General features: G+C 37.0%; 1 protein-coding gene across 1 annotated transcript in view; it reads right to left on the bottom strand.

Annotated features, from left to right (window-relative positions):
• Positions 1–26687, bottom strand: part of DCLK1 (doublecortin like kinase 1) — a 422465-nt gene that overhangs the window by 60054 nt on the left and 335724 nt on the right. Inside the window, 5 exon segments of the mRNA XM_043996841.1 lie at positions 3794–3913; positions 4364–4421; positions 13057–13090; positions 13093–13164; positions 16679–16763. Of these exon segments, the coding sequence (XP_043852776.1) occupies positions 3794–3913; positions 4364–4421; positions 13057–13090; positions 13093–13164; positions 16679–16763 (369 nt within the window).

Genomic DNA, 26687 nt, shown 5'->3' with positions numbered 1-26687 from the left:
AGGGAAGGAGGGAATAAAACAAGGAAAGAGCAAATGAAGGAAGGAGAGAGGAAAGAAAATGTTTCAAATACAAGTTTCTAGTACCCTTAGCTATTTGAATCTATTTTATAATTATAGTTATTCCTTTCTAATTTGGTAAGAAAATCTTTAGAGATAATCCTACAATGCCTAGGTATAGAAGGATGGTTTTGGGCTCCAGGTTCAACTCTTTAACCCTCTTATACAATTTAAACTTAAATGTACTAATAGTATTTGAGCAGAGTTATAAACATAATACACATAATAGAGCAAACTGTTGGATAGAACAATCAGTTCTGTAACCTGATTTTGTTATTTGGCTGTAAAAAAAAGAATATTAGGTGATGAGATCCTGGACTAATGAAGATGTTTTGAAGAAGCAGCTAACAAAATTTAGTGATTTCTTGGATATGGGCAATGGAGAAGAGAAAACAATAAAATATGACTAAAATTTGGCTCTAGTGAGGAAGACCAATATTTTAGAATTGATTGCTAAGCCAATTTAAACTTCAATAAGATACCTTCCTTAAGTCTTTTGAGCCCAGCTTAGGTCTAATTTGGACTTCTTGAGAAACCTCCAGACATACTCTCACAGCAATGAGAACTAACTCTTAGGACTTGGGCTCGGCCTATTTTGTGTCCAGTGAAGAACTACATGCCCCTAATACTAACACCCCCCTGAATCAATTGTTGCTAAGATATCCTAGCATCTGGGAATCCTAGTAGTTCCCATGGAACCATTCAGTGAAATCACTTCCCCACCTGTAGAGTTCACTGGCAGCCATAATGTGAACATATGATGACCAATAATCCACACTAACTGGCAAAGCATGCTCTACAATTTCAAGCCTTTTTCACTTGGATTCCTCTGCTGTCTGAAAACTGGATTTAAACTCTGATCTTCAAAAGTTAGCCAATAACAGATGGTTAGCTGATTCTAACAACACATGGTAGGTAGCAAAAACAGTCAGCAATTGTTGGACTGACAGTTAATATTGCTGTAAAAAAGACTGTCCTTGGTGCTGAGAAAAGCACATTCTAGAATTTTTATTTAATGAAACTGATAGTGAAATAAGTAGCACAAAAACCATTCCAAAAAGAAAAATGAAGTTACTTTGGACCATTGGTATCAAGATCTCTTAGTCAGAAAACCCCTTCCACTAATGCAAATTGGCACCTGCTTTACCCAACATCACAATATGAGTTAGAGCTGGGGCTTTCTAACTCCAAAGAGGGATCTCTACTCCTGTCATCATTCTTCCACTCATAAGTGAAATGAATAAACCTTCTTAATTGGGAACCCAGATAAACATTTGCACTTGTCTAAACATTATCTTGATTATTTTATTTATTTATTTATTTATTTTAGTGAGGCAATTGGGGTTAAGTGACTTGCCCGTCACACAGCTAGTAAGTGTTAAGTGTCTGAGGTCAGATTTGAACTCAGGTACTCCTGACTCCAGGGCTGGTGCTCTATCCACTGCATCACCTAGCTGCCCCTAAACATTATCTTGAAAACGGATGATTTTTAAAAATGGAAAATGGCATTAGGGAGAATGAGGTTATATATGAACAATTCCAAACCAAATAGGCTAATGGGTTTGGTTTAAGTATGAAGCATACTTGAAAGTTCAAAACCAAAATATTCAAAAAGATGATTTTTTCAATATGCAAATAGAATTTTTCTAAAAGCAATAAATTAGTTTTGTGTCAAATCCCTGTACTTTTTTTTCATTTTTATCTAAAAGTCAATTCAATTAACCATAAATCTTAGCCATTTCCAAAAGCAATCTCTAAATTCTTAAAATGCTGGGATAATGTAAATATCATAACAATAGATTAAAGCCAGATGAGATCTTAGAGGTCATTTAGTTCAGTCTCCTCATTTTGCAGATAAGGAAACAGAGGCTAGAGAGATACTATGATTTCCTTAAGGACACAGCGACGGTGAATGACGGAGTAGGTAGGGATTTGAACCCAAGTCCTGTGACTTAAAATGAAGCATTTTTTTTTTCACTGTACCATTCTATCTCCCATTTTTTCAGAAGGGAAGGCTCAAAGCTATGAATATGGTTCTGACAGACACAAATCTTCACCTGTTAGCTTGAAAAATGAAGAGTAGCCAATTTAGAATATCTCACAAATAGAAAGAGTAAATGGCACTTAAAATTAAACTAAAGGAAAATTAAAACTAATGTAAAATTAAACTAAAAAAAGAGAATAGTCTTGAAAAATAGGAATTTTAAAATATGATTAGGGATAAAAGGGTACTGTTATCTTGGACTGAATTAATGTGGCCCATTTGCATTCTTGACAGGAAAGCTTATTCTATGGCATGAATGTAATATGTGTATGTATTTATACCTATTTAAGCTAGGTCCTGATTAATGTGAATAAAGAATCCACTGAAGTGCTCACATGTATTCAAATTCATACTATTCGAAGTTATAATTATATAAAGCAGAGTAATTGGTTCCAGCCCAGTGGAATTATGCAGTGCGAATATTTTTGCTTCTCATTTTATGCATTGGCTCAGCAGATTTAATGCATATGTACTCCTATCACATTTGATGTATCTGAGTTCAATAGAAGAACATCACTTTGTTTATTTCATTGGTGGAATCCAAAGTTTTCACCATTTCTTGTAAAGACACAAATTGAAGTCTTTTTTTTTTAATTAGGTCAGGCAATTGGGGTTAAGTGACTTGCCCAGGGTCACACAGCTAGTAAGTGTTAAGTGTCTGAGGCCAGATTTGAACTCAGGTACTCCTGACTATAGGGCCGGTGCTCTATCCACTGTGCCACCCAGCTGCCCTGAATTGAAGTCTTTTAATCATTAAATTGCAAGACAGAGAGAATAGCTGCATCAACTAGATGATGATGAATTCATCAAAGTAAAATACTTTTAGCCATGATACCAAGATTAAGGAATAAGAAACAAACACCCTAGGAAAATTCTCTAATAGAATTGGTTCCTTTTCAATTAAGCACATGAATAAATGTTGATTGATATACATGCATGCATATATACATATATAGTTAGATCCCATGTACTTTGAATAAAGAATCTCTTGAAGTGATCAAATGTATTCAAATTCTTAGTACTTGAAGTTATAATTTTGTAAAATATGGTAATTGGTTCCAGCCCAATTGAATTATGCAGTGCAAATTCAATAATGTCATGTTTCTTTAGGGGATTCCTTATTCACTCTAACTGGGATCTGGTTGTGTATACACACACACACACACACACACACGGATGTATATGTATGCATATATAGTATTTCTATCTATGTATATACCTAACTGAAAAGAAACTTCTGTTCTATTAAAGAATTTTCCTAAGGTCTTTTCCCCCATTCCTTAAGCTTGGTGTCATGGTTAAAAGTGTTTTTACTTTGGTGGATTCATATCTGGTTGGTGTGGTTTCTCTCTCTCTCTCTCTCTCTCTCTCTCTCTCTCTCTCTCTCTCTCTCCCTCTCTTTTCAGTTTAATGATTAAGAGAATTCAATCCTTCTCTTTATGAACAATGGTGAAGACTTTGGGTTTCACCAATGAAATAAGCAGAGTAATGTTCTTCTACTGAGTTTAGATACATCGAATGTGATAGAAGTACATATGTATTAAATCTGCTGAGCCAGTGCATAAAATCAGAGACAGAAATATTACATGAACTGTAAAAGATAACACCTGTAGGAAAGAATTCTGTCTATGGAGTAGATGAAAAATATCTTGTCTTCTGTAGGAGGTGAATTTCCTCCTCCTCGGTACATACCTTTACTAATTCCATGACAAGATACAACTCAGTTGGCACATCCATCTCCTCAATCAGCAGAACAATATTGGGGTGCTTCACTCTTCTCAAGATAGAGACCTCATTCTGGATCATATGCTCCTGTCAAAAGGAAAAAAATCACCTCTGTGAGTACATAAGAATAATGTTTTTTTTCCTTTGGGAGGATAAAGCAAAACAGCTTTCAGATATCATAGTAATCTATAAAATGTTGAAAAATGTCCTAAGTCTCATACATTGTAGAAACTATTAGAGCAAATATTTTCCCAATACCAGTCTAGCAAAAGAATAAACCAAAGGAAGGAAAGAAAAAAATGTAATAGGAAACAGGACTAATATCCAAATATTTATAGCAGTTTTAAGAACTGTTTATTTATACATGGTCTAATATTACAACTACAGACACATGCTGTATTTCACCAAGTTTAAATGCTATCATATCATATAGATCATGTTTATTTTGGACATGTAATTTTATAACCATTTTGTTCTATTGAAAATATCACTTTTCATAAGCATAAGTATACATACATACAGAGGCGTAGTACTTACTTTGCCTCGACATTTGCTTTTCTTGATGATTTTCAGGGCATATTCTCTAGCAGTTGACCTGCAAAGGGAAATTATAGATATAGATATGTACATATAAAATATGTATACATACACATACACACATATATCTATATATCATCTATATCTATCTGAGCCAATCAACACACATTTACTAAGCTCTTACTAGGTGTCAGGTCTGATGCACTAAGTATGCACTAAGTACATCTATAAAATACACACACACACATATCTTGTTATGAATGTACTTAAATTAAAAGCAATTTCAGATGAATTGAATATTTTCTTAAGGTGTTGATTTCTTATTCCTTGAATTTCATGTCCTGCCTAAAAGATTTTTACTTTGACACTTGGATAGATTTCTAATCTCAATGCTCTGGCTACTCTCTTGATTGATACAGTTTTCAGCCCATCTGTCAGGCCTCCTCAATTTGTTTTATTCTTGTCCCCATCAACAGCAAATCTTTAGATAATTTATCCAATGTGCTAGAATCTATTTTTTCAAAAGGGAGCTTAATATTTTTTTTTAAACAGAAACAAATGCAAGTTTTCTAATTCATGAAGAGACTGATGGGAATTAGAGACAGAACAATCCAGTTGAAAAGAACATTAGGTTTGGTGTTGGAAAGATCTGGATGCAAGTACCAACTCTGTTATTGTTGTTCAGTTGTGTCTGACTTCTTGACCCCATTTGGGGTTTTCTTGACAGAGATACTAGAGTGGTTTGGCATTTCCTTCTCCAGCTCATTTTACAAATGAAGAAACCAAGGCAAACAGGGTTAAGTGACTTACCCAAGGTCACACAGCTAGTAAGTGAGGCCAGATTAAATCTGGTCTCATACTCATACTAGCTGTATGACCCTAAGCAAGTGAATGAACCCTGTTTACCTCAGTTTCCTCCTCTGTAAAATGACCTGGAGAAGGAAACAGTAAACGACCCCAGAAAACCTTATATGGGGTCACCAGGAGTTAGACACAACTGAAATGACTGAACAAAGCAACAACAGCCCAGTAGTTATCAAAATATGGTGTTGGGCCCTCTTAGAGGTGCCTGAGACCCTTCAGGAGTTCTATTAGAACTATTTTCATAAAAATATTAGGATGATTTAATTTCTGATATGTAAATATTAATAGATATAATCCACATTTATAAGAGCTCTTAGAGAGGGGCTCCTCAATAATTTTTGTTTGGTTTTGGTTTGTTTGTGGGGCAATGGGGGTTAAGTGACTTGTCCAAGGTCACACAGCTAGTAAGTGTCAAGTGTCTCAGGCCGGATTTGAACTCAGGTACTCCTGAAAATAGGGCCGGTGCTTTATCCACTGTGCCACCTAGCTGCCCCCTCAATAATTTTTAAGAGTGTAAAGTGTAACTTTTTGAGACCAAAAAGTTTGAGAACCACCAATCATGACCATTTGCTTCAGTGCACGTATAAGGAAATCAAGGCCCAGGAGGTTGTGTGATTCGCCTAAGGTCAGAAAGGTTCAAACCCAGTAGAGACACTGGGAGGGAAGGGATGCTCCCTTCTGTGTGAGGCCACGGTGGTTTGTACCAGCCATCTTTGATGGGTACAATCCACTGGTTTGTAGAATACACTGAGCAAAACATTGGTGACTGCTGACTGTCTCTCTTCCTTTATGTAGGGGCTTGTTGATACTATGATTCCATTAAGTGGAAATTCCTCAGGGAACAAAAGCAGAGAAAGTAAATAAGGAAGTGGATCTGGTAGGGCCACTCAAGAAACTGTAAACTGAGACTATCCATGGAAAACTAGCTTTCTTTCTTTTCTTTGTTTCTCTCTTTTTCTTTCTTTCCTTTTTTTCTTTCTTTCTCTTAAGTACAACCATATCTTTAAGAAGAATTCACAATAAATTGGTGCCAATCCAAAGTCAGGACTTTGGCTACTTATCATGTGATTAAAAAAAACCACCTTACTTCTCAGTGACAATAAGGAAGGTGGAACAACCCTGTTAAACAGAGGCTCTAAGGTAGAAATTACTTCAACCAGGGAAGCAAGCATGAATAATAAGAAATTCTACCTTTTCACCTAAGAACTCAGTGTTTTCATGAGATATTCTCATTTTATTTTCACCAATTCCCTAAGGAAGTAAGGGGTTACATTACTTTTTTTTTTTTGGAACAAAGATTATTTGTGGTTTAAATGGTGTGCTTCATTTTTGTTTTGTTTCAGTGAGGGATGGTGAATGAATGAGTGATTTCTGTCAGGGCAGCTGGGACAAAAGGGCCACAGGATCTTAAAGTGATCAATCAGTCCTTATTCACTATCTCAACTTTGCAGAAAGGCAAGGGAAGTGATGATTGAAACTGAAAGTCTTGCCCAGAGTTACAAAGTAGCAGTTAAAATTAGGATTTGCTACCCCTGGGCTGTGTCCCTCTAGCAGAACACAGTAAATCCTGCCTACCACTTGCCTGGTAGGTGAAGTGGGGAGGGGTTAGTCATCAGGCAACATTTTAAATAGCTTTTCCCTTCAGAAGTTAAGTGCTTCATGCACAGGTTAACATTTAGAAAACCCACTGAATTGCTAAGCATAAAAGCCGCTTTGTTATCACAATACATGATGTGTATTTAATCATCATCATAAATGACTAGTTCACAAATTTGATTTCTATTATAATTCTGATTTTGGTGAGGGAGGTATAAATATTTAAGAACCTAGAAAGCTTAGTGCTTTTTTAAACTAACAAAAAGCTAATCAGACTCAATCTGACATACCATTTAGAGATAAATTGGAAACCTTCATTAATACAACAAAGAAATACATTTACCACAAAATCTTCAATATCTTTTCCCTTCTTTAATCCTAAGGGTTAAACTTAGATTTCTTATATATATTCTTTTCTTTTCTTTTCTTTCTTTCTTTTACATATTCTTATTACAGGAAAAATTGGCCTGTAAAAAGGAAGATGCTGAAAACACATTTCATGAAAATCTTAGGAATCTTTGTGTTCTATCTCACTGGAATTTCTGCAGTGCCTTGGACAATGCTAGAACATTGCAAATAATTGAACTGAAATGCACTGCTCTAATATGTATATTATGTAACATATTTTCTGAATTAAAAAAAGTCCCTTTGATGTCATGGATTTCCCAGCAGAGGGCTCTGTGATTCTGATGAACCAGGGTCGTCCTTTACCTTGAGGTGGTTTTCTTTAAGACAGGGAGGGATATAAAGTTGCAGAATTCAGATAATCTGTTAGCACATCATTGTTTCTCACCCCCTTCTCTTTTCAATAATCACAATGATAAAGATCAGGAGTAAAAACTGCACCACACCATACTTTGTGCCAAACTCTGATTACTTTAGTTCAATCCAGAAATAAATCAAAGCTGACATTTTTTTTTCCTGGCTCCTTTTTAAAACATTTCCTAATTACATTTTAATTTGTTTGGGGCTGCACTTGGGAATTTTGCTTGATACTGTCCACATAGCTAGTAAATGGTAGAGCCAGATCTCAAACTTAGCTATTGAATTTCCAAGTTCAGTTCTTTAAAGATCAAGGACAACTTGTATAAAGGAAGAGATGTTAGACACACTATTAAGCTATGTCTGTCAGGGAAAGGAAGTGAGCTAGTCACAAGGTGAAAATGAGAGCTATGAGATAGACTAAGTGGTACATTCGTATCCCAGAGATACTAAAAAGTAGAAGTGCTGCAGCAAGTTGAGAAGGTACTTTATAGATTTACTATAAAATGGACAAGGATGGAATAGAATGTGAAGTGTGAAGAAATTACCATTAGCATCAGCAGAGGTTGTTGACGAAATTATGAATCCATCAAAGTACCAAAATTAATACCAAGTGGATTATTAAGGAAGCCTTAAATATTTTATAGGCTATATACTGGTGCTGGAATTCCATTCTTTCAAGTCCCAGTCTCAAATGCCCCCTCTTTGATGAAGCTTTCTTTTGAGTCAGTCTAAGCCAAAAATGATCTCTTCCCTACTCTAAATTCTTATGTACCTGTTCCTGCCTGTCAGAGGCAGGTATCATATTCTCTATTAATTTGTAGCTATTTGTGTTATAAATATTGCCTTCCATATTAGCTTAGAAGATATCTGAGGGGAGACGAAGTTTTCTTTATCTTTGTATTTCCATTTAGTACTTACTACTAAACTTTGTATTGCATGGAATTATGAGAGAAGTCTTAGACTTCTGGTTTATGTTGTTGCTGTGATAACCCCATCAATTTGCAGGCTGGTGGTACATAAGGCCCAAGGATATTTACAAAAATAAACACCACTCTTCTCTCTGTTTCCTTCTCCCATCTCTGGTATGGTGGGTGGATACCCACATGGAGAACTTGAAGACATGAGTAACTTGTTGAGGCTGGTGGAAGGAGGACCTATATTGGCAAAATAGTGGATGCCATGAAATAGGGAAGAATTAGAAAAAGGAACTGACTTCTGTGGTAAAGTACCATCCAAGGTGGTGAAATGCCAGGTAGTTGCTAATACTAGCTTTTTAAAGGGAAGATTCAGCTTATTTCAGTGAAGGCAAATGCCACAAGTGGATGAAATGAAACTCCCTACTGAACACAAGAAGATACAATGTTAGGGCAAAAGCTTTGATGTACAAGTTCAGTTTTGAGGGAAGGGAGCTGTTGTTGTTTTGATCCAGAATTGTGATTTCACAGATTTAGAGACCTCCCTGGGCAACAGTTTTGCAACTGTTCCGAGAGTTACCTGGGACATTAAATGGTTGGGCAACTTGCCCAGGATCACACAGTTAGTATGTATAGTAAGTGAGACTTGAATCCAGGTGATCCTGATTTTGAGATTGGGCATCAGTCCATTATGCTACATTACCTCTCTCTACAGTAGGGAAAGAGTGAGCAGCAGTAGAGCATAACCCATTGATGAGACTGTAACCTTGAGGGCAAGGACCATTTCACTTTTGTCTTTGTAGCCCCCAGAGCCCAGCACAATGCCTGGCACAAAGCAACTACTTAATATTCACTTGCTAATTGAGTAAAATTAAATCAATACAAACAGTGCAAGCTGGGTGGGTGCAGAAATGGGTATGGAGTATATAAAATCTTCTCACATAACATCTGTTGACACAGGATCTTGGAAAGGCAGAGTTGAGGTGCCAATTTAAAGAAATGTCAAGAAGTAAACTCCTCCTTATCCTCTTGACTCAGGGAAAAATTTTAAAGTCTTTTTGGAGTAGGTCCTAAGAAGTGGAGAAGGAAATGGCAAACCACTCCAGTCTCTTTGCCAAGAAAACCCCATATGGGGTCATGAAACATCAGAGATGACTGAATAACAAAGTCCTAAGAAGGTATCCTGAAGCACCTGAAGATTTCAGGTCACAATGTTCTATCCACTCTTTGCCTGCTCCACCATAAACCAGGGGGCCCCTAAAGCTACAGGTTTTTTCTTTCTTTTTTTTGTTGAGGCAATCGGGGTTAAGTGACTTGCCTAGGGTCACACAGCTAGTAAGTGTAAAGTGTCTGAAGTGGAATTTGAACTCAGGTCCTCCTGAATCCAGGGCCAGTGCTCTATCCACTATGCCACCTAGCTGCTCCTAAGCTACAGGCTTTTGATATTCATTTTAGGATACAGAGAAATCTAAAGGCTTTTTTCATCCCTCTATAAACTTGACCCAGGGCCAAAGAAACAAGTGGTATGTGGCTTCATCATGACTTTCTTTTAGTTGTGCACCAGGTGATTAGTGTGACAGAATGTTAACAATTGCAAGGAAATAATTGGTTTCATTAACAAAAAATATTCATTTCTTTAAAGAAGTGTCATAATGTACCTACATGTGATATGTTCCATTCATCAATTCCCAGGTCAGTTTCCTTTTCATAGTCCTTTAGAAAACATTATAAAATGATTGCACTGCTACCTGGAGAGGTACAACATAAACCTTATCATCCTTACATGGCTGGAACAAACCCCACTGGTACATAAGCCAGGACACTTGTCAAAGAAACTGAATGTTTATAATGCAAACCTGGATGTAATAATGCAAAAAGAACCAAGTCCAAATCTCAAGAGTTTTAAGAGCAATTCTGAATGGATAAGTGAGTAATTGATAGGACAATAAGCCTGACCCATGCATTATTTCAGGAAGACAATAAAAAATCATGATGGATGATGCAGCAACTAGGCATTAGCTTACAGCCAGAGGGTCCCAAATTAGGACCTGTACTTCAGTGAAGAATTACATTTTCATAGTAACAGGAAACTGAGAAATGGGCTGGAATTTCCAAGTGATAAAAGCAAATGAGGTTTGCAAATGAGAAACAGAGACTCATGTATTTAACTTTTGGGGGGAAATTTCCTCTAAGTTTGGTCTGATGTGTAAAAGAACAGAGGCAATTTTTTGTTTTTTGGTCCTAACATGCCAGAGAAAGTTCATTTTGAAAACAATGAGGTGTTTAGAGAAGGCTTAAGGCTTAGCAAATTCTCCTCTTAGGGCACATTGAATCTTGGCAATCTGCAGATTTTGGTAATGGGAGGCAGGAGGAAGATTTTGTCTTGAGAAGGGAGGGTGTTAAACTCATTGGTTCCTGTGTTGTTATTTAATAAATGACCTCAGATCTCATGGGACAAACGTTGTCCTAATGGTCCCATAAGCCAAGTCAAAGATAATCTTAAGTTGGGAAAGTCTCTCTGGAACGTGCTGAGATACAGAGGAAGCCACAATGGAAATCACACAAATTAATGGTTTGCAAATAAGGCAACTAAGTTACTATTACTAATAAATAGCTATTTATATAGCACTTGAATATTTTTAAGGTGCTTTATATGTTATCTCATTTCTTCCCCTCAAGAATCCTGTCAATATTGTCACCAATTTAAAAATGAGGAAATTGAGGCTGGGGAAAGAATAATAAGCATGTGAGACAGGATTTGAACTCAGGTCTTCCAGATTCCATGGTCCAGCACTCCATCCACTACACTACCCAAAGTGCCCATAGGCAGTTAACACTGGAGGGGAATTTAGAAATTACAAAAAGTATATTCTATGTCTCTAGTCTATAAAGTAGAAGTTGTTTAGTCACAAGAAGATGAAGGTCTTTCCTTTGAATGGGGGTGTGAAGAGCTAGCATCAGGGAGGGGTGCTCCTTTTAAATAGAGTCAAGAGGGCCTGCCCTTTTCCTCCCCTCCCCCAGAGGAATCCAGCATGAAGGAATGATGGCATGGATACTTCAGGCAGGCTGACAAGTTTCTATTTGGACACTGCAGTCCAGTATGCAGTGCCTTGCACAGAGGAGCTACTAAATGTCCTTTGAATTGGAGCATTGTGGACCAGCTGCACCCCTGCACAGCAGAGAGACAACCTGAGGCATACAGTCCCTCTCTGAACTCTATTCTCTCTTTATCCTGAGCTTTGATTCTTCCTTCCTCCCTTCCTTCCTCCCTCCCCTCCCTCCCTCCCTCCCTTCCTTCCTTCCTCCCTCCCTCCCTTCCTCCCTCCCTTTCCTTCTTTCCTTCCTTCCTTCCTTCCTTCTTGATTCTTTCATACTGTGGCTGTGACATTCTGGTAGCAATTGGGCATTAGGGAAGGAACATGGGACACTGAGTCAGGGAAGATGATATCAGTATGATGCCAGTGACCTCTGTGTAATCCTATAGGTTTTACAAAGTGCTTTATATTCTGTATCTCCTTCACTCTTTATAAGAGCCTTGTGAAAGAAATACCATTCCCCCTTCTCACAGGTGAGGAACCCAAGGCTCAGACTCAGGTTAAGTGACTTGCCCAAGGTCAACAGCTTGTAAATGGCAGAACCTGAAACTCCTATTTAGGTCTCCTGACTCCTCCTATGTTTAATGATTTTTCCACTCTACCATACTGTATCCTTATACATTAAGCCCTAATCCTTCCTTTAGCTGGTACATAGTTTATTTTTTTCATTAATATAGTCAAATACATTTCTATTTCTAATGGAATGAACCAGGAATAATGAATGAAATGTTTTAAATCTTTTACTTTTTTGAGCCTAACTTTCTTTTGGGATTTTGGGCAATCTCCCTATATCACCTGGGCTGGGAGGGAAGCACCCTTTCATGGTCCAATGCCAATTATTAATCATCACAAAAGATTCAGCCTAAGCCATTTTTCCACGACGGGGCTGGCTCGGGCCCTTGCTTGGCTGCTGCAGGCCCTCTCTTCCTGGGGGTTCATTCACTTTAGTGCTAGATTAGTATGGACACCCAATTAGCTTTAATCCTTTTTCTTAGGCTCAGAACCCCTAAACTCTAGGAATCCACCTGCACCAATATCAGCATCCTCCAACAACAAGGATGTATACTACCACACCCAGCTTTCAAGTTTTTCAAGGACAATTCTCAACACAAGTCACTGCATATTAGGGGTGAAAATATGTATAGGAACGTCATGATGCATTTTTTTTAGAAGTCCAATGTCTCTCTAAACACAACAAAAAAATTCTTAACTGAGATGTCCAGCAGTTTTGCAGATTTCAGAAGAAAATTAAAGCATTGAATTTCTAAATTGTCTCTAGTCATCTATGATTTTCAAAGCTGTTATTACGCAGGTTTTTTCCCTCTTTTTTCTAAACATCTGGCATGGAGACATTGACTTTTTCCATATGTGCCACAGTCTGCAAATCAATCTATAGTCTTGGAAACACAACCCCCAAAAACTTTTTTTTCTGCAGTTAGAAGCAAATAATCCTCCTCACCTTTCTATACACTCCTTCACCACAGCGAAATTTCATCGCCTATTGTCCTCCCGACTTTATATCTTTCCGCTATTGTGGCTGGAACCTGGAAGCCTTCGTCCAACACTTCTGAAGAATCATTAGTACATTTTTATTGGTAGGAAAGAAAACCCAGATGTGGCCCAGAACAGGCAGTTAGGACGAGCATCAGAGAGACTGGGACCCTATTCAGAACCAACATCTTACAGATCTGCATGGGGAAGCACTAACTGCTGACATGTTATATACTCAACAGGTTTTACTAAGACAAATGTTAAAATAAAAGGAAACGTATGGGTTGCAGTCTTTTCCTACATTATTATAAAATGCACTCCGAAATAGTAGGCAATTCCGTTTTCCCCTATGTGCTAGTTACCAGTGTTCGTAAGCAGCCACTGTGTGTAGGAATTGACTTTACTAAGAGACATCATGAAGAAAAAGTGGAACTTTTCATTGGATTTGGGCCTTTCTTGTCACTGAATACACAAAAGAGATGGCCACCATTCTAGCATTTACTTACATTTTGAAATTGTGACAGACCCTAAAATGTACTCATCCTTTCTCTCACTCCCACCTCATACCAATAAGCAGATTTTAAGGAAATGGTCCAAATAACATTACCTTTACTGTCAACCTGCAAAGCAGATGTTCAGGTAAAATAGCAGTATCTATTATGCTTGAAAAACAGAAGAGCTCTGTAGTTTTCAATACTTTAGTGCCTATTAATGCACCATTTTCTTTTTGGCTTGAAAGGGCATATGGAGTAATAGTTTACAAATGCTTAATAATATTTTTAACATTAAAGGCCATAAACTCAAGCAAACCATGTTTGGACCATATAAAAGCACTGTATAACCTTTAACATCCTTTGGATGTAAAAATCCTTTTAAAGGTATGGCTCTTGAATTCACACTCTTGAAAGTCATCAATCTCAGCTTCTAGCTTTGCAACCCTTTTAGACTGTCCATGGAATCCAGAGCTTTGATTTGCCCACAAATTCCATACAAAATGTGATGGATTTGTTGGTTGGGGCCTAAATGTGTTCTTCTTTTGTGCTTTGATCATTTTACTGAGGCTATAAATGACTTCTCAGGGTAATGACAGAGGCAGCAAAAGGCTCAGTGGCCTCCCTCCCTTCTCTACTCCCCTCCACAACTAGCGACATTTGGTGTCGAGTTTTGTTTTGTTGCTGGTGGAGGAATCTGGAAATAGGAAACTCATAAACATCACATGTCTTCTCAAGACTTCCCTATTCCAACTTTGCGCCCCTCCTAAAAAGCCTCTGGGAATGGCCTCTGTAATCACAACTCTGGGGTCCATGAAAATCCTGAAAGCTTTGGGAAGGAAATACAGAAGATGTGGTGCTTCTCCTTTCTTGTAACTTCAGTAACTCAGTGCAGAAGGTACTGACCTACAAATGATAAGATAGTCTCTCAATGGTCTCTATACTAAGTCGGGAGACTGGTGCTCCTTGATTCCTTGCCCCCCAAGTCCTACAAATGTTACAATTCTGCACCTGAAGCTGCTCAAAGGTGACAAACCTAAAGGACCCTGGATTTGTTTTAGAACTGATCAGAGAATTCCTATCTACTTGAGGATGGATAGGAGCAGGATTGTTGTGTTTGTCCCAGGATTCTACAGATTACAAGTCTGTTGTTGTTAAGCAGTCTCAAGGTTTAAGATAGGCTGCCCCTGAATTTACCTCTCATGCTAGGATTTCCTCTCTAAGTTTCCCTCTATAGGCCATGGCAGACACTGAAAAGTGTGAGGTTGATATTCTGGACCTGGAGCTTGGGGGGGGGGGCAAAGGTCATTTGAGATGTTGTTTTCTGGGACATTGACCCCATAGGATTCCTTTGAGGTCTCTGTGTTTAGCATGCTCTTTAAAGTATATGCTTAGCAGAACCAGAAGAACATTGTACACAGTATCATCAACATTGAGTGTTGACCTACTGTGATGGACTATATTCTTCTCACCAATGCAATGGTACAGAAGAGTTCCAGGGAACTCATGATAGAAGAGGATCTCCAAATCCAAGAAAAAAAAAGAAAGAAAGAACTGTGGAGTATAGATGCTGATTGAACCATATTATTTCTTTTGTTTTGGGTGCTATTGTTTTTTTTTTCTATTTTGAGGTTTTGCATCACTGCTCTGATTTTTTTCTCTTGTAACAGGATTAATGCAGAAATAGGATTAATGTTATTATGTGTATATATATGTGTGTGTATATATCTATATCTATATGTATATGTATAGAGATATATAGACATAACCTATATCAGATTACCTGCTGTCTAGGGGAGGGGGGAGGGAGGGAGAAAAATCTGAAATTGTAAAGCTTGTATAAACAAAAGTTGAGAACTATCTTTACATGTAACGGGAAAAAAAAATACCTTATACATTAAAAATAAAAAAAAATTAAAAAAAAAGTATATGCTTAGGTCTTTTATGTAAATCTTGGCCGCTAAGATTCACGTTTACTATGTATGATACTGAAAAGTACAAATTGATTACTTTTGGTAAATTGAATAATTGTAAAGAAACCCAGGAGACTTGTCACTCAACAGCAATATCATCATCAGGATCATATTAAGGTGGGAACATTTTGGACCAGACCTACAATTTCATCAGTGCAAGGACCTCCTACAGGAATGAGAAAACTCACTTTCCCAATGCAGATCATCACCTGCTCTGCCTCTTAAAGTCTTACAAGGGACACTCATAGGTCAATAGAACTGTGGGGGGCCATTGAGGTTATATGAATTGCCCTGGGTCAATGTGACCTCTATGTGTTACACATGCCTTGAATCATTATGATAATCTTATAGTAATGATATTATGATCATCCAAGTGTAATGAATTTTATGCCACTTTTATTTTATCCTCATCTATGTTTTATATAGACAGTCTCTGTTCATTCAGTGGGCTGTGAGTTGAGGCTATAACTTTCATCTGAATCTTAGGTCTTTACACTATACCATGAAGAAATTCTACAGCAGAACAAACAATATTTTGTGAAACTATTAATTATCCTTTAATTTGCCTTTTCCTTTGGGGGTAAATCTAGCCTAATGCATAAGGCTTGGCAAAAATCAGTGTATTCTTCCTAAAGTATTCTAATGATTAAAACCTTAAACATATTCAAAGTGAATATGGATTTGGAAAGTTTAAGGGTACAAATAGAACTGCGGATTCTTTTTTTTTACTTCCTAAGAGAAGTATCAATTATCCTACCCTTGTTCGAGATAGTTTTACTCTAGTTTTATAATTCTCTGGCGAGTGGGAGGAATAATACTCTCCTGACGTAAAGTGAATATAATCTGTCCTTTATAAAGTTTGAACCTTTTGCCCTGGCATTAAGTTAAAACACATGCTTTGGGGAAGCTAGGTGGTGCAGTGGATAGAGCACCGGCCCTGGAGTCAGGAGGACCTGAGTTCAAATCCGGCCTCAGACACTTAAGACATACTAGTTGTGTGACCCTGGGCAAGTTGCTTAACCCCAATTGCCTCACTAAAAAAACAAAAACAAAAAAACCCAGTTCAGTTTTAAAAAAAAAAAAAAAAAGAAAAAAACAACAACAAAAAAAACACCACACGCTTCACCTTCTCCAGGTCCGTCATTTTCATCCATGGAGCTGCACACTTTGGTGGACGCTAGTGAGGTAGAGGAGCCGCCATGCTGAGAGCTCTGCAAGTAAACAGAAAAAGAGGATAAAGCACAACAATTGATGAAGGTGGACCTGGGTCTCCAAGGGCCACGACTGGGCAGAAATCTTTGGAGAGGGTTACAGTCCCCCAGGTAGGGTTACTTAGTATTAGCGTGCTGAAAAGGGAATTACTAGCTGGCTCATCAAGTGTAATCTCTTTCTTCCCACCATGTTGGAATTCCAAAAGGTTTTGTCAGATATTACACTAATTATTGTAGAATCTGGATGTCCTATCACTCTTCCTCCCCTCATCAAAAGCTTACTTGTGTTTACACAATTCAATCCTCCAATTTCATGCCTCCATATTGCATTCTTTCATGAATTGGAATTCTTCCAAGCACTGGTTATTACCCACACTACTTGGTGCAAATATGGCAGTTTTTTAAGTGAAGAAGTTCAAAACATCTCCCCCACCATGGAGTTCTGATTCTTGAAGTAATATTTTTGTGAGGTATCTCCCCTTACATTCTTGTGAAAAAGTTAAGGGTGAGATTATTATTTTTTTTACCTCACAAAGACCCAAGTAAGGAGCAAGTTTCATAGTTTGTGAAAAGCCCCAAAGAAAATCAGAGTGTATTATCATCAAAGACCTAGGTCTGATGAGTCCCTTCAAGTACCTTTGCTATGTTTTGACCTAGAAACAGTCTCTATGAAAACAAACATGGTAAAAACTTGTTAGACTAGAGAGCCTATAAGACCAATACTAAACACTTTATAGTGGAAGGGACTATTGGGCAGTATTTTCATGATGGACAGTTTCCATTTTGGAATATGTCCTTTGAGAAAACAATTTGCACATTTTCTTTATGCTATTTCTAAATAGTGTACACAGCTTGCCCTAAATGATCTTCCTTCTGTTTCCCTTGGGTTTCTCCATGTAGCCACTTAGTTGTACTGATGGGAACAGGAGGTGGTGAGTGGGAGGAATTGGCTCATAGTGCTGACTGACTGCAGAGCAGAATGAAGAGAGAAAGAATCTGTCACTGAAGTGACAAGGGGGCAGCCAGGGAGAAAGCACAACTGACCTCTCTTTTCTCCTATTCTCCTCTCATCCCATTTTGTACCAAACTGAAAGGAGGAATTGGGAAGGGAAGGATGAAGAGGAATGCTACTTGTCCTTAGTTGTTTTATGCCTAAGAATGCCCTACTCATGAGCCAAGCAGGATTCTTCAAAGGTTTTATATTTTATGAAATACTGGAGGAATTAAGGAACTGCTAGCTGAATTGGATCAGGGGTTTCTCAACTAACAAATACTACAATATTTGAGTACAAATAAGATGTACATCAGTTCACTATAGGTGACAACACTCTGTAGACAAAACCTAAATTGACACTAACAAGGCATTCTCATCTGTGTCGGGTATTCTTGCAGGTTTCATGGTCAATTGTTACAGCATTGAATTCCAAATAGTTTAGGGTATGTGTTTTCCTCTATATATGAAGTAATCCACCATCAGCAAGGAGCTTGGTGAGTTGTTTTTTTCCATTGCTGTGGATGGGTTTGTGCTAATCTCTCATTCATTTCCCTTTCTGGCCAATAGCACACAGTCCCAAGATGACTGAGGATGCAAAGCCTGTGGTCTCAAAGCAAGAGGTTCCTCATTTGAACTATTGACTGTTAAACACACTGGGGGATTGGGAGAAATTTACATTTGGCTATAGTCTTTCTTATAGATACTCATTTTGTTAAAACTTTTTTCATTGAAATTTGGAATCCAATAGAAAGGAGGCATAATTATTTCACCTGTGTATGGAGAAAATAGACAAGAACATTACCACTTTTGGGGATCTGTTTTCCAGAACACAGAGTTCTTGTTCCTTGTGGCATCCTTTTCAGCATAGCCAGAAAAGCGTTCCAAGCAGAAAAGCACCAACCACACAGCTAAAATTTGGACATTGTCTTTTGTGCTTTCGGGTCCTTGAGTTTTCTCTAGCTGCATCGCAAATGGTGTTTGGCAAAGCTGATACATTGTGGTATGAGGTGACAGTCGGAGTCTTGTTATGCAATGTTTTTAATTTTAGAATAAAAAAACCAAATTTTGAAAAATGAGCACCTGTGTCAACACATCTATAATACTTTCTCAGCAAAGATTTCTCCAAGTCAGGCACTAATAAATTCCAAAGGTATGTTTTTCTAACAACACAGAGGGAAAAAAAGTTTGTGCATTAATTAATGGCTATTCCATTTCCAAAATTACTATTATACATCTATTAAGTGCACCATAGATTTTCATAGGTCTCAATACATTTTCTGCATCTTAATAACCAAATCCCCAGGTTTTATGAATCCAGGTGAAATAATAGAATTCATACATGTTCGATTAAATGTGGAATTAGGTGATTTTAACTCTAGATAACTACTCATAAAAACTTAATTCCAAGTCATTGCAAATGTCAGTCTGGAGAAGTATAAGAGGAGAATGATGGTTTTTAAAGGACAATTAATGCGTTGCATAGTGTCCTCTGACACCTAAAATTCTGGGACATTTAGATAACACAGGGGAGAGAGCATTGGATTTGGAAACAGAAAGATCTGAATTCAAATTGTGTCTTACACATTTACTAACTGTACTGCCCTAAGAAAGTCATTTCACACATCAGCCTCAGTTTCCTTATCTGTAATAATAATAATATTTATTTCATAGGGTTGCTGAGGTAATACATATAAAGTACTTTGTAAACAAAGGACTATATAAACATCAGCTAATATTATCCCTGTTTTCTTTTATTTTTCTCCAAAAACCAGTATACTAAGTTTCTTTTAAACTCTTTTTTTATAGGGCACCACATTACTGGGTATCATCTTCTCTTTCAAGACTATTTATTTTTAAAATATTTGAGTTTTTATAGGGCTAGAATATTATTCAAAAGAATTTCGGGATATGAATAACAATAATAATTAGCATCAATTATAGTCAATAAATAGGTTATTTCTTTGGAAATAAGCACAAAAATTTATTAGTACCAGAGTTTTACAGCTAGAAGGAACTCAGATAATATTTTCTATTTTACTCACTATTTAACATATGAGTAAATTTCAGCCTGGAAGATTATTTAGTAAGTTACCCAAGGTGATACAACTAGTGATTGGCACACCTAGAACTTGAACCCAGATTTCCTGTTAATCCATATATGGTCTTTACATCAGTACTTAAAAAGATCCATGATTTCATCAGTGGTGATACCCCATCCCCTGAAGCAGATCACAAACTGTCCATGGGGCTGAGCTGGCAGGGCCAAAATTCATTGAGGTAGCCAAACGTTTTTGTAGTGAGCTTCTCTGAACTTAGCTAGGCTGATCTCTAGGCCACAGCCCATAGGCAGGTCCATAATTGAGGCCCTTCTGAGTTATTAAGGTTTTGGGGGTTTTTTTTGGCAGGGAAATGAGGGTTAAGTGACTTGCCCAAGGTCACACACAGCTAGTAAGTGTAAAGTGTCTGAGGTCACATTTGAATTCAGGTCCTCCTGACTCCAGGGCCGGTACTCTATCCACTGCGCCACCTAGCTGGCCCCCTCATTAAGAATTCTTGACATAACTGTTGAGGAACCAGGATCTCTTAAAGGCCATACAGAGGTATTAGTTGTAGGACTTTTGTAATAGGCATAGTCATTAGGAAGATTAAAATTTTATATCTATATTTAGAAATATTCATGTGAATATTTAGAATTTCAATTGTACTTTAATTATCTGGGACTTAGGATTAAAGATAAACCATCACAGAATGTGTATGCTTGGCATGGCTTTGTCTTTACCTCAACTACCTTGCTGGATCTGAAGTAGTCATGCAATACAATGCAGCACAGTTGAACACACCATTAAAATTATGACGGGGGAAGATCTTATGAGATCAAGATGTTTTCAACCTGTGGAATTTAATGCAATTAGCTGCTTTAAGAGATGTTGTGACATTTGAAATGTCATCACTTCCTAGAAGATTTAATACCAACCATTTGTACAGGTTGCTAGCACCTGGATGTCTTTTATGACACACCTTCAAAAAAGCATTTGCTTAAGAAAGATTGCTTCAGTGTAGCTATTTAGTTCAGGTTCACATAACAGATGGCTAACATATCACACTTCTTCACAAAGTAAATGGAAATGCTGACACAATCATTCTAGCCACATTTTACCCAGATTCCTTAAATAAACCATACAGTCAATAATCAAGAATTTAAAAACAGAGACAGATGGGCAAATTCTGTCACTGCCACTCAACTGGGGGTCCACACAGCAGGAAGTGAAGATATTGACATGGTACAATTCATTTAATCAAGGTAGGATGCCAAAGTACTCCCTTTAGCTGGATAATTCATTATATCACTCTTACCTTACTTTGTGCTCTCTATATTGAGTAGACTGATTGCTCTTTTTGGACTGTTATTAATTTGGAGGTCCAGAAAGCAAGTTGAAACTTACTTCTAATGTAATCAATGTTACAATGGGAAGACAATTGGCAAGCATTTTCTAGTCTCTCAAAAATTTTGTTTGGTGTATCCTCAGTATCTTGCTATTATGAAGGAATATGCTGAACAACTAATAAGTAATACAACCTACACGGAAATATAGATAGTTTAGGGATTTTAAATAGAATACCCAATTTAAATACTTTAAGTGTAAGAATTGGCTCAACTCACCAAAGGAACATAGAATTCTAAGAAATTGAAATTGGGACATTTAAAATATGAAATTCAAAAAAACATGTACATATTAGTATTTGAGTTAGAGTAACATCAGAGCAGCTTTGTAAGAGGTATATACATATACATATATATGTATATGTATATATATATATATATCCTTAGAATTTGGCATCACTGGTAAATAAATATCTGTTTGGCAGGCAGTAAAAGTGATGTTAAGTATGCTGCCTTATGATTCACTGGCACCATAAATTTTCTGTCACCCAGAATATGCGACTGACCAAGCATGACCACAACTCTGTAGTGCAATAATTGACATTAATGATTTTGATGTTGAGGCATCATCAAAGGCCTTCTGAATCATTGGTAATGTTATTTTATACTCAGCAGATTTTTAGTGGCTTTCTTTTTGTGGAATAATAGTTTTCTGTTAAGAGAGAGTTTTGATTCACCACACCAATTCATATTCTCAGTCATAGAATAGTATATACCGTACAGTTATCAAGTATCTATATAGAAAAGATCTTTGTAGTATGTCCTGATTTCATGGCCCCTGTGCCATGATTGGTGTTGCAGTTGTACTACAGTGGGGTGTTGATGTAAAGTGAAGAGAAAGTCTTCCCTCCCTTCTAGATTCTGCACTAGTATTAAATTTTACTCTGGTTAATCTGAGCAGTTTTTTGCCTAAGACCTAAGATTGAGAGTCAGAAGGTATGTAAGACATCACCTAGTTCAACTCATTTGAAGAAGAAACCAAGTCTCAGAGAGGTTAAATGACTTGCCCTAATTTACACAGGTAGTAATTCAGGTCCTCTGACCCTCAAAGTCAGCCCTCTGTCCACTTTACTATGCTGTCTTGGAGCAGGTGGACTCCTTGAGTTGCCCATAACAAAAGGGTCTCTGTTTTTCTAGCATATTTCAATACTTGAAGGATGCAAGATTTGGAGCAGTGTGGGTACTCCCTCCACCAAAACGAATCACAACTGGTCTATGCCTTAGCATAGATGGTAGCTTTTTTAATTGGTGCAGCTGAAAAGAAAGTCATCACTTGATAACCAAACCTCTGAAGATGAGATTCTTCTTAACTTAGCTAGGTTGATCTGCAAAAACATAGTTCATTATTTGTCTTCTCTTCAAAGCCTCTCCATCTTGGTAGGGCCTGTCAAAGCTTTCACTCTGCTGGCAAAGCCTTTGACAAACCATGGTCATCTCCCTGTCATAATGGAGAAGGACTTTGGTCTTCTACTCTGAAAGAAAAAAAACTGAGTGTGTGTGTGTGCGCGTGTGTGCGCATGCATGTGTGCACATGTACACACAGAGGTACATGTTTGTGTATGTTGGGGGGAGTTATGTTTCATATATGTGAATGACTTAAATATCAGTCTTATGAATGAACCAGTCCCATCCCTGACAACATCCCTTTTCTTGGCTCCATAGCCAAGGTTGAAGAAAAGGGTCCAGTAACATACAGGAATGCCACCTTACTATGAAGAATGGAAGGAGAAATTTGAACTCCATCTGTAGAAATGTCCTAAGGAACTTCCACCATTCTTGCAGTGAATGGGAGAATGATGTTTTGCCTCTCTGGGGACAGGAGAATTGGCTAATTGGGGGCAGATGACAAAGTTTTAAAGGAGTTCACCACTACTGAAATATATCCTACCACAAATCTTCAGATAGCACACAATCACATGTAGATACCTTTAAAAAATATGAAAAACACCTAATGGGACTTAGGAAAATACGATGTTAGCTTTTGGAAAATATACCAGGATTTGTATAAATTTTTGCGGATCAATCAATACTCATCTACTTATCTAGGGAAACTTAGTTAAAGCTTATTATAGTAAACTTCATATGAAAACTTGTATCATTCCTAAGTGAAAATGGAACAGCATTTCATAGGATGTCAGATCTCTTTTTTGAGAGTGGGATAGTATGGCTGGGAATCATAGAATGTTAGCTATGATCTTAGAAATTATCTAGTTGTCAAATCACAGATTTCATAAAGAAGGAACAGGAGGCTTAAAGATGTACAACTAGCTAGTGTTTGGAGAATGTTTTAATTATGGTTTGTCTACTAAGGCCCTGAATCCTACTAGGACATCTTTAACCTCCAGGGAACTTATACTCTCAACAAAAGTGAAGGAGTATATGTATATATGATCAAATTATTTTAAGCCATATTTTGCTAAAAGGAAAATATATTTAAAATATTTTGTTCATAGGACAACTGTATATTTAAGAATGATGAAATTAAAGATCAATGTTTGGTTCAAATTTGTAAGAGGAAATTATTTTAAAAAATTAAAACAAGAATGGGAAATAGAGATCCTTTTCCATTAGGAGAGGATTTTTCCTTGTTTTAATTTATGAAGGTAATTTGCTTTTTGGGCAGGATCTACTGAGAATGAAAAAATCTGAAGAAAACAGCTCATATCTACAGAAACTATCTCATAGGAAATTATGAGCTTAGTGCTAAAAGCCTAAAAGTCAATGAACTCTATGTGAAGGAAGAAACATAATACAGTTGTTCTCTTTCCAAGCAGGTAGAGACCACGTTAACATAAGGAATACATATTTATGGATAAGTCACCATCATCCACAAAGAAGACACAAAAGAAAATGCATTGTTTGAGGCTCAAATTCTACCTTTCTCATTAACATATATAGTTCAGAAAGCATTTAAATGTTGTTTTGTTTTGTTTGGGCGGGGGGCGGGGAAGCACAGTAAGTCATACACTGTTGTAAAAGCTACATATGAACACCAGAACATACAGAATTTTACCAGGAATATATGTTCCTACCAAAAGTCAGGGTATCTTTTAATTAAGAAACACCCATACAAAAATAAAATGAAGAACATGGGAATGACAGAGCAGTGATAATGCTGAAGAAGCTAAGGGAACTAAAGCTGCTCAAATACATAGTTATTGGGGTAGCTAAGTGGTGGAGTGGATAAAGCACCAGCCCTGGATTCAGGAGGACCTAAGTTCAAATCCGACCTCAGACATTTGACACTTACTAGCAGTGTGACCCTGGGCAAGTCACTTAATCCTCATTGCTCCACCAAAAAAAAAAAAGATAGTATAACAAATACATAGTTATTAGCAGGGTAAAAGTCTGACTGATTCTGTATCAACACAAAGTTTATTAAAAAAATAAGCAAAATCATTTCAGCCTGTATTTATTTTAGCCCATATCTGTATCTTGAGAGTTACAGATATTGAAACCTAAATACATCTCTTAAAGCAAACGCTGACTGTTTTCTGGACAGGAATGTTGTGAAATTTATAGTTAAGAAGAGAAATTTTTCTTTTGGTTTTCTTAAGAGACAGTTGTTATCCACTGAATCATAAAATGTCAGAGCTGGAAGGAACCTTAAAGACCATGTAGGCTAACCTCCTACTCAATTATATAATTCTTTCTCTAGTACCCTTTGACATGTGGTCAGCTGGCCTTTGCTTTGATACTTCCAGTGATGGAGGCTCACTAATTCTTCAGTTCCACTGATAGGGTGTTCCCAGGGTAATCAATGAAGAAAAACAGCAAGAATATTTATAATCACATTGATTTCAAAAACAGTTTAACTAAATTTCTAGTTTATCCAACCATTGCTTTGGACATAATTTAAATGAATTATGGCTTAATATGATAAAAACAACAGTATATTGCTAACTAAAATAAACTATAATTTCATTATTAAATTGTTGTTTCAGTTGCACTCTTAATGACCCCATTTGGGATTTTCTTGGCAAAGATATCAGAGTGGTTTGCCATTTCATTCTCCAGTTAATTTTACAGATGAGAAAACTAAGGCCAAAGATTTAAGTGACTTGCTCAGGGTCACCCTACTGTAAGTGTCTGAGGCTGGATTTGAACTCAGGAAGATGAGTCTTCCAGACTCCAGGCCTAGAACTCTATTCATTGTGCCACCTAGCTGTTCCCATCATTAAATACATTGGAATAATTAAAATAGATTTGAAAAAAAAATAGATTTGAAAAGGTTATTATATTCAACTATGATTTTTAAATGTGAAATTATTAAATAAGCAGGATTTCTTTTCTCATTCCTCTAAGTGAAATGCAGTTCCATTTGGTCTAAAATAAAAATGAAAATCAAATGAAATAAGGAGCAATATTTATTTAGTAATACATCTATAATTCAGTGTGTTTAGAACTTGCAATATTTTTTTTTTTTTTGCTGACCATTAGATGACTCAGAAGGAATTTACCAGGAGATAGCTAATCCTTACACGCAACAAACTTGTTCTACAAGTCAACCCGTGGCCAACACAGCTACTAACTTCCACTGGAAGGACATCTAGGCAGGTACACATATTGTCTCCAAAGGAACCTTGTGAAACATAATTTTTCAGAGATCCCATTCCTCTTGGTATTACTGTCAGCAGGTCATATTTCAGAGGCTCCTGAGTAACCGCTCTGGAGAAATCTACAAGGTCCTCTGAAGACCACTTGCTGACAGCCTAGTTAGTTCCGTCACAGGAATACTATGAGCCCAAGTAAAGGTAAAACCCTCAAGATGATTTCCAATGTCTTTTCAAATTCTCCAAAAGAAACTCACCGAACAACATGGCTTTTTGTTTTTCCTGTTTATTATGTAAGTCATTCTAAAGTGGTAAGCATCACAAAGTAAATCGCAAGAATAATGACATGGTCCAATGGGAAATGTGAATACAATAGACCGCAATGAAACAGCCACACAAATCGCTGGGAATTTTGTCCATGGGTGAGTTCAAATGAAACATTTCATCAGCATCATCCCTGAAATTCTCACAGACTTTGCTGATGGGTTGGATTAATGGAATTTTATAATAAAAGCAGTTGTTTTTCAAAACACATTAGTACAAAAATGCCATCTTTTGAGTACACATCCAAGCAACTCTAAAAAGCATAAGCACAAATTTGTGATGTTAAACTCTCTGGGAAAATTCAGCCAATATTTACAATATTGTATTGAGTTGCAAAGTAGAGAGACATTGTAAGAAAGAAAATTAGTCCTTCTTTTACAGGTGAATGCAAATTGAAAACAAAATATACAAGATGAACGACCATAGCTCTGTGCCTATAACCTCCACACTTGATAGAACCACCTCCTATAGCAGATTTCAAAAACTTCCATAGCTGTATATAATACACATTCCCATGTATTACATGCACCACTTATGCTATCTTGGAATTTATCCATCATCTTTTTTTAAAAGAATCAAATTTAATAATAGCATATACCATGCACCCTGAA

This window comes from Dromiciops gliroides, chromosome 3, assembly GCF_019393635.1.
Source record: "Dromiciops gliroides isolate mDroGli1 chromosome 3, mDroGli1.pri, whole genome shotgun sequence".
NCBI classification, from domain to species: domain Eukaryota; kingdom Metazoa; phylum Chordata; class Mammalia; order Microbiotheria; family Microbiotheriidae; genus Dromiciops; species Dromiciops gliroides.
Note: the sequence above shows the minus strand (reverse complement) of the source record. Positions and strands in the feature narration are given on the sequence as shown.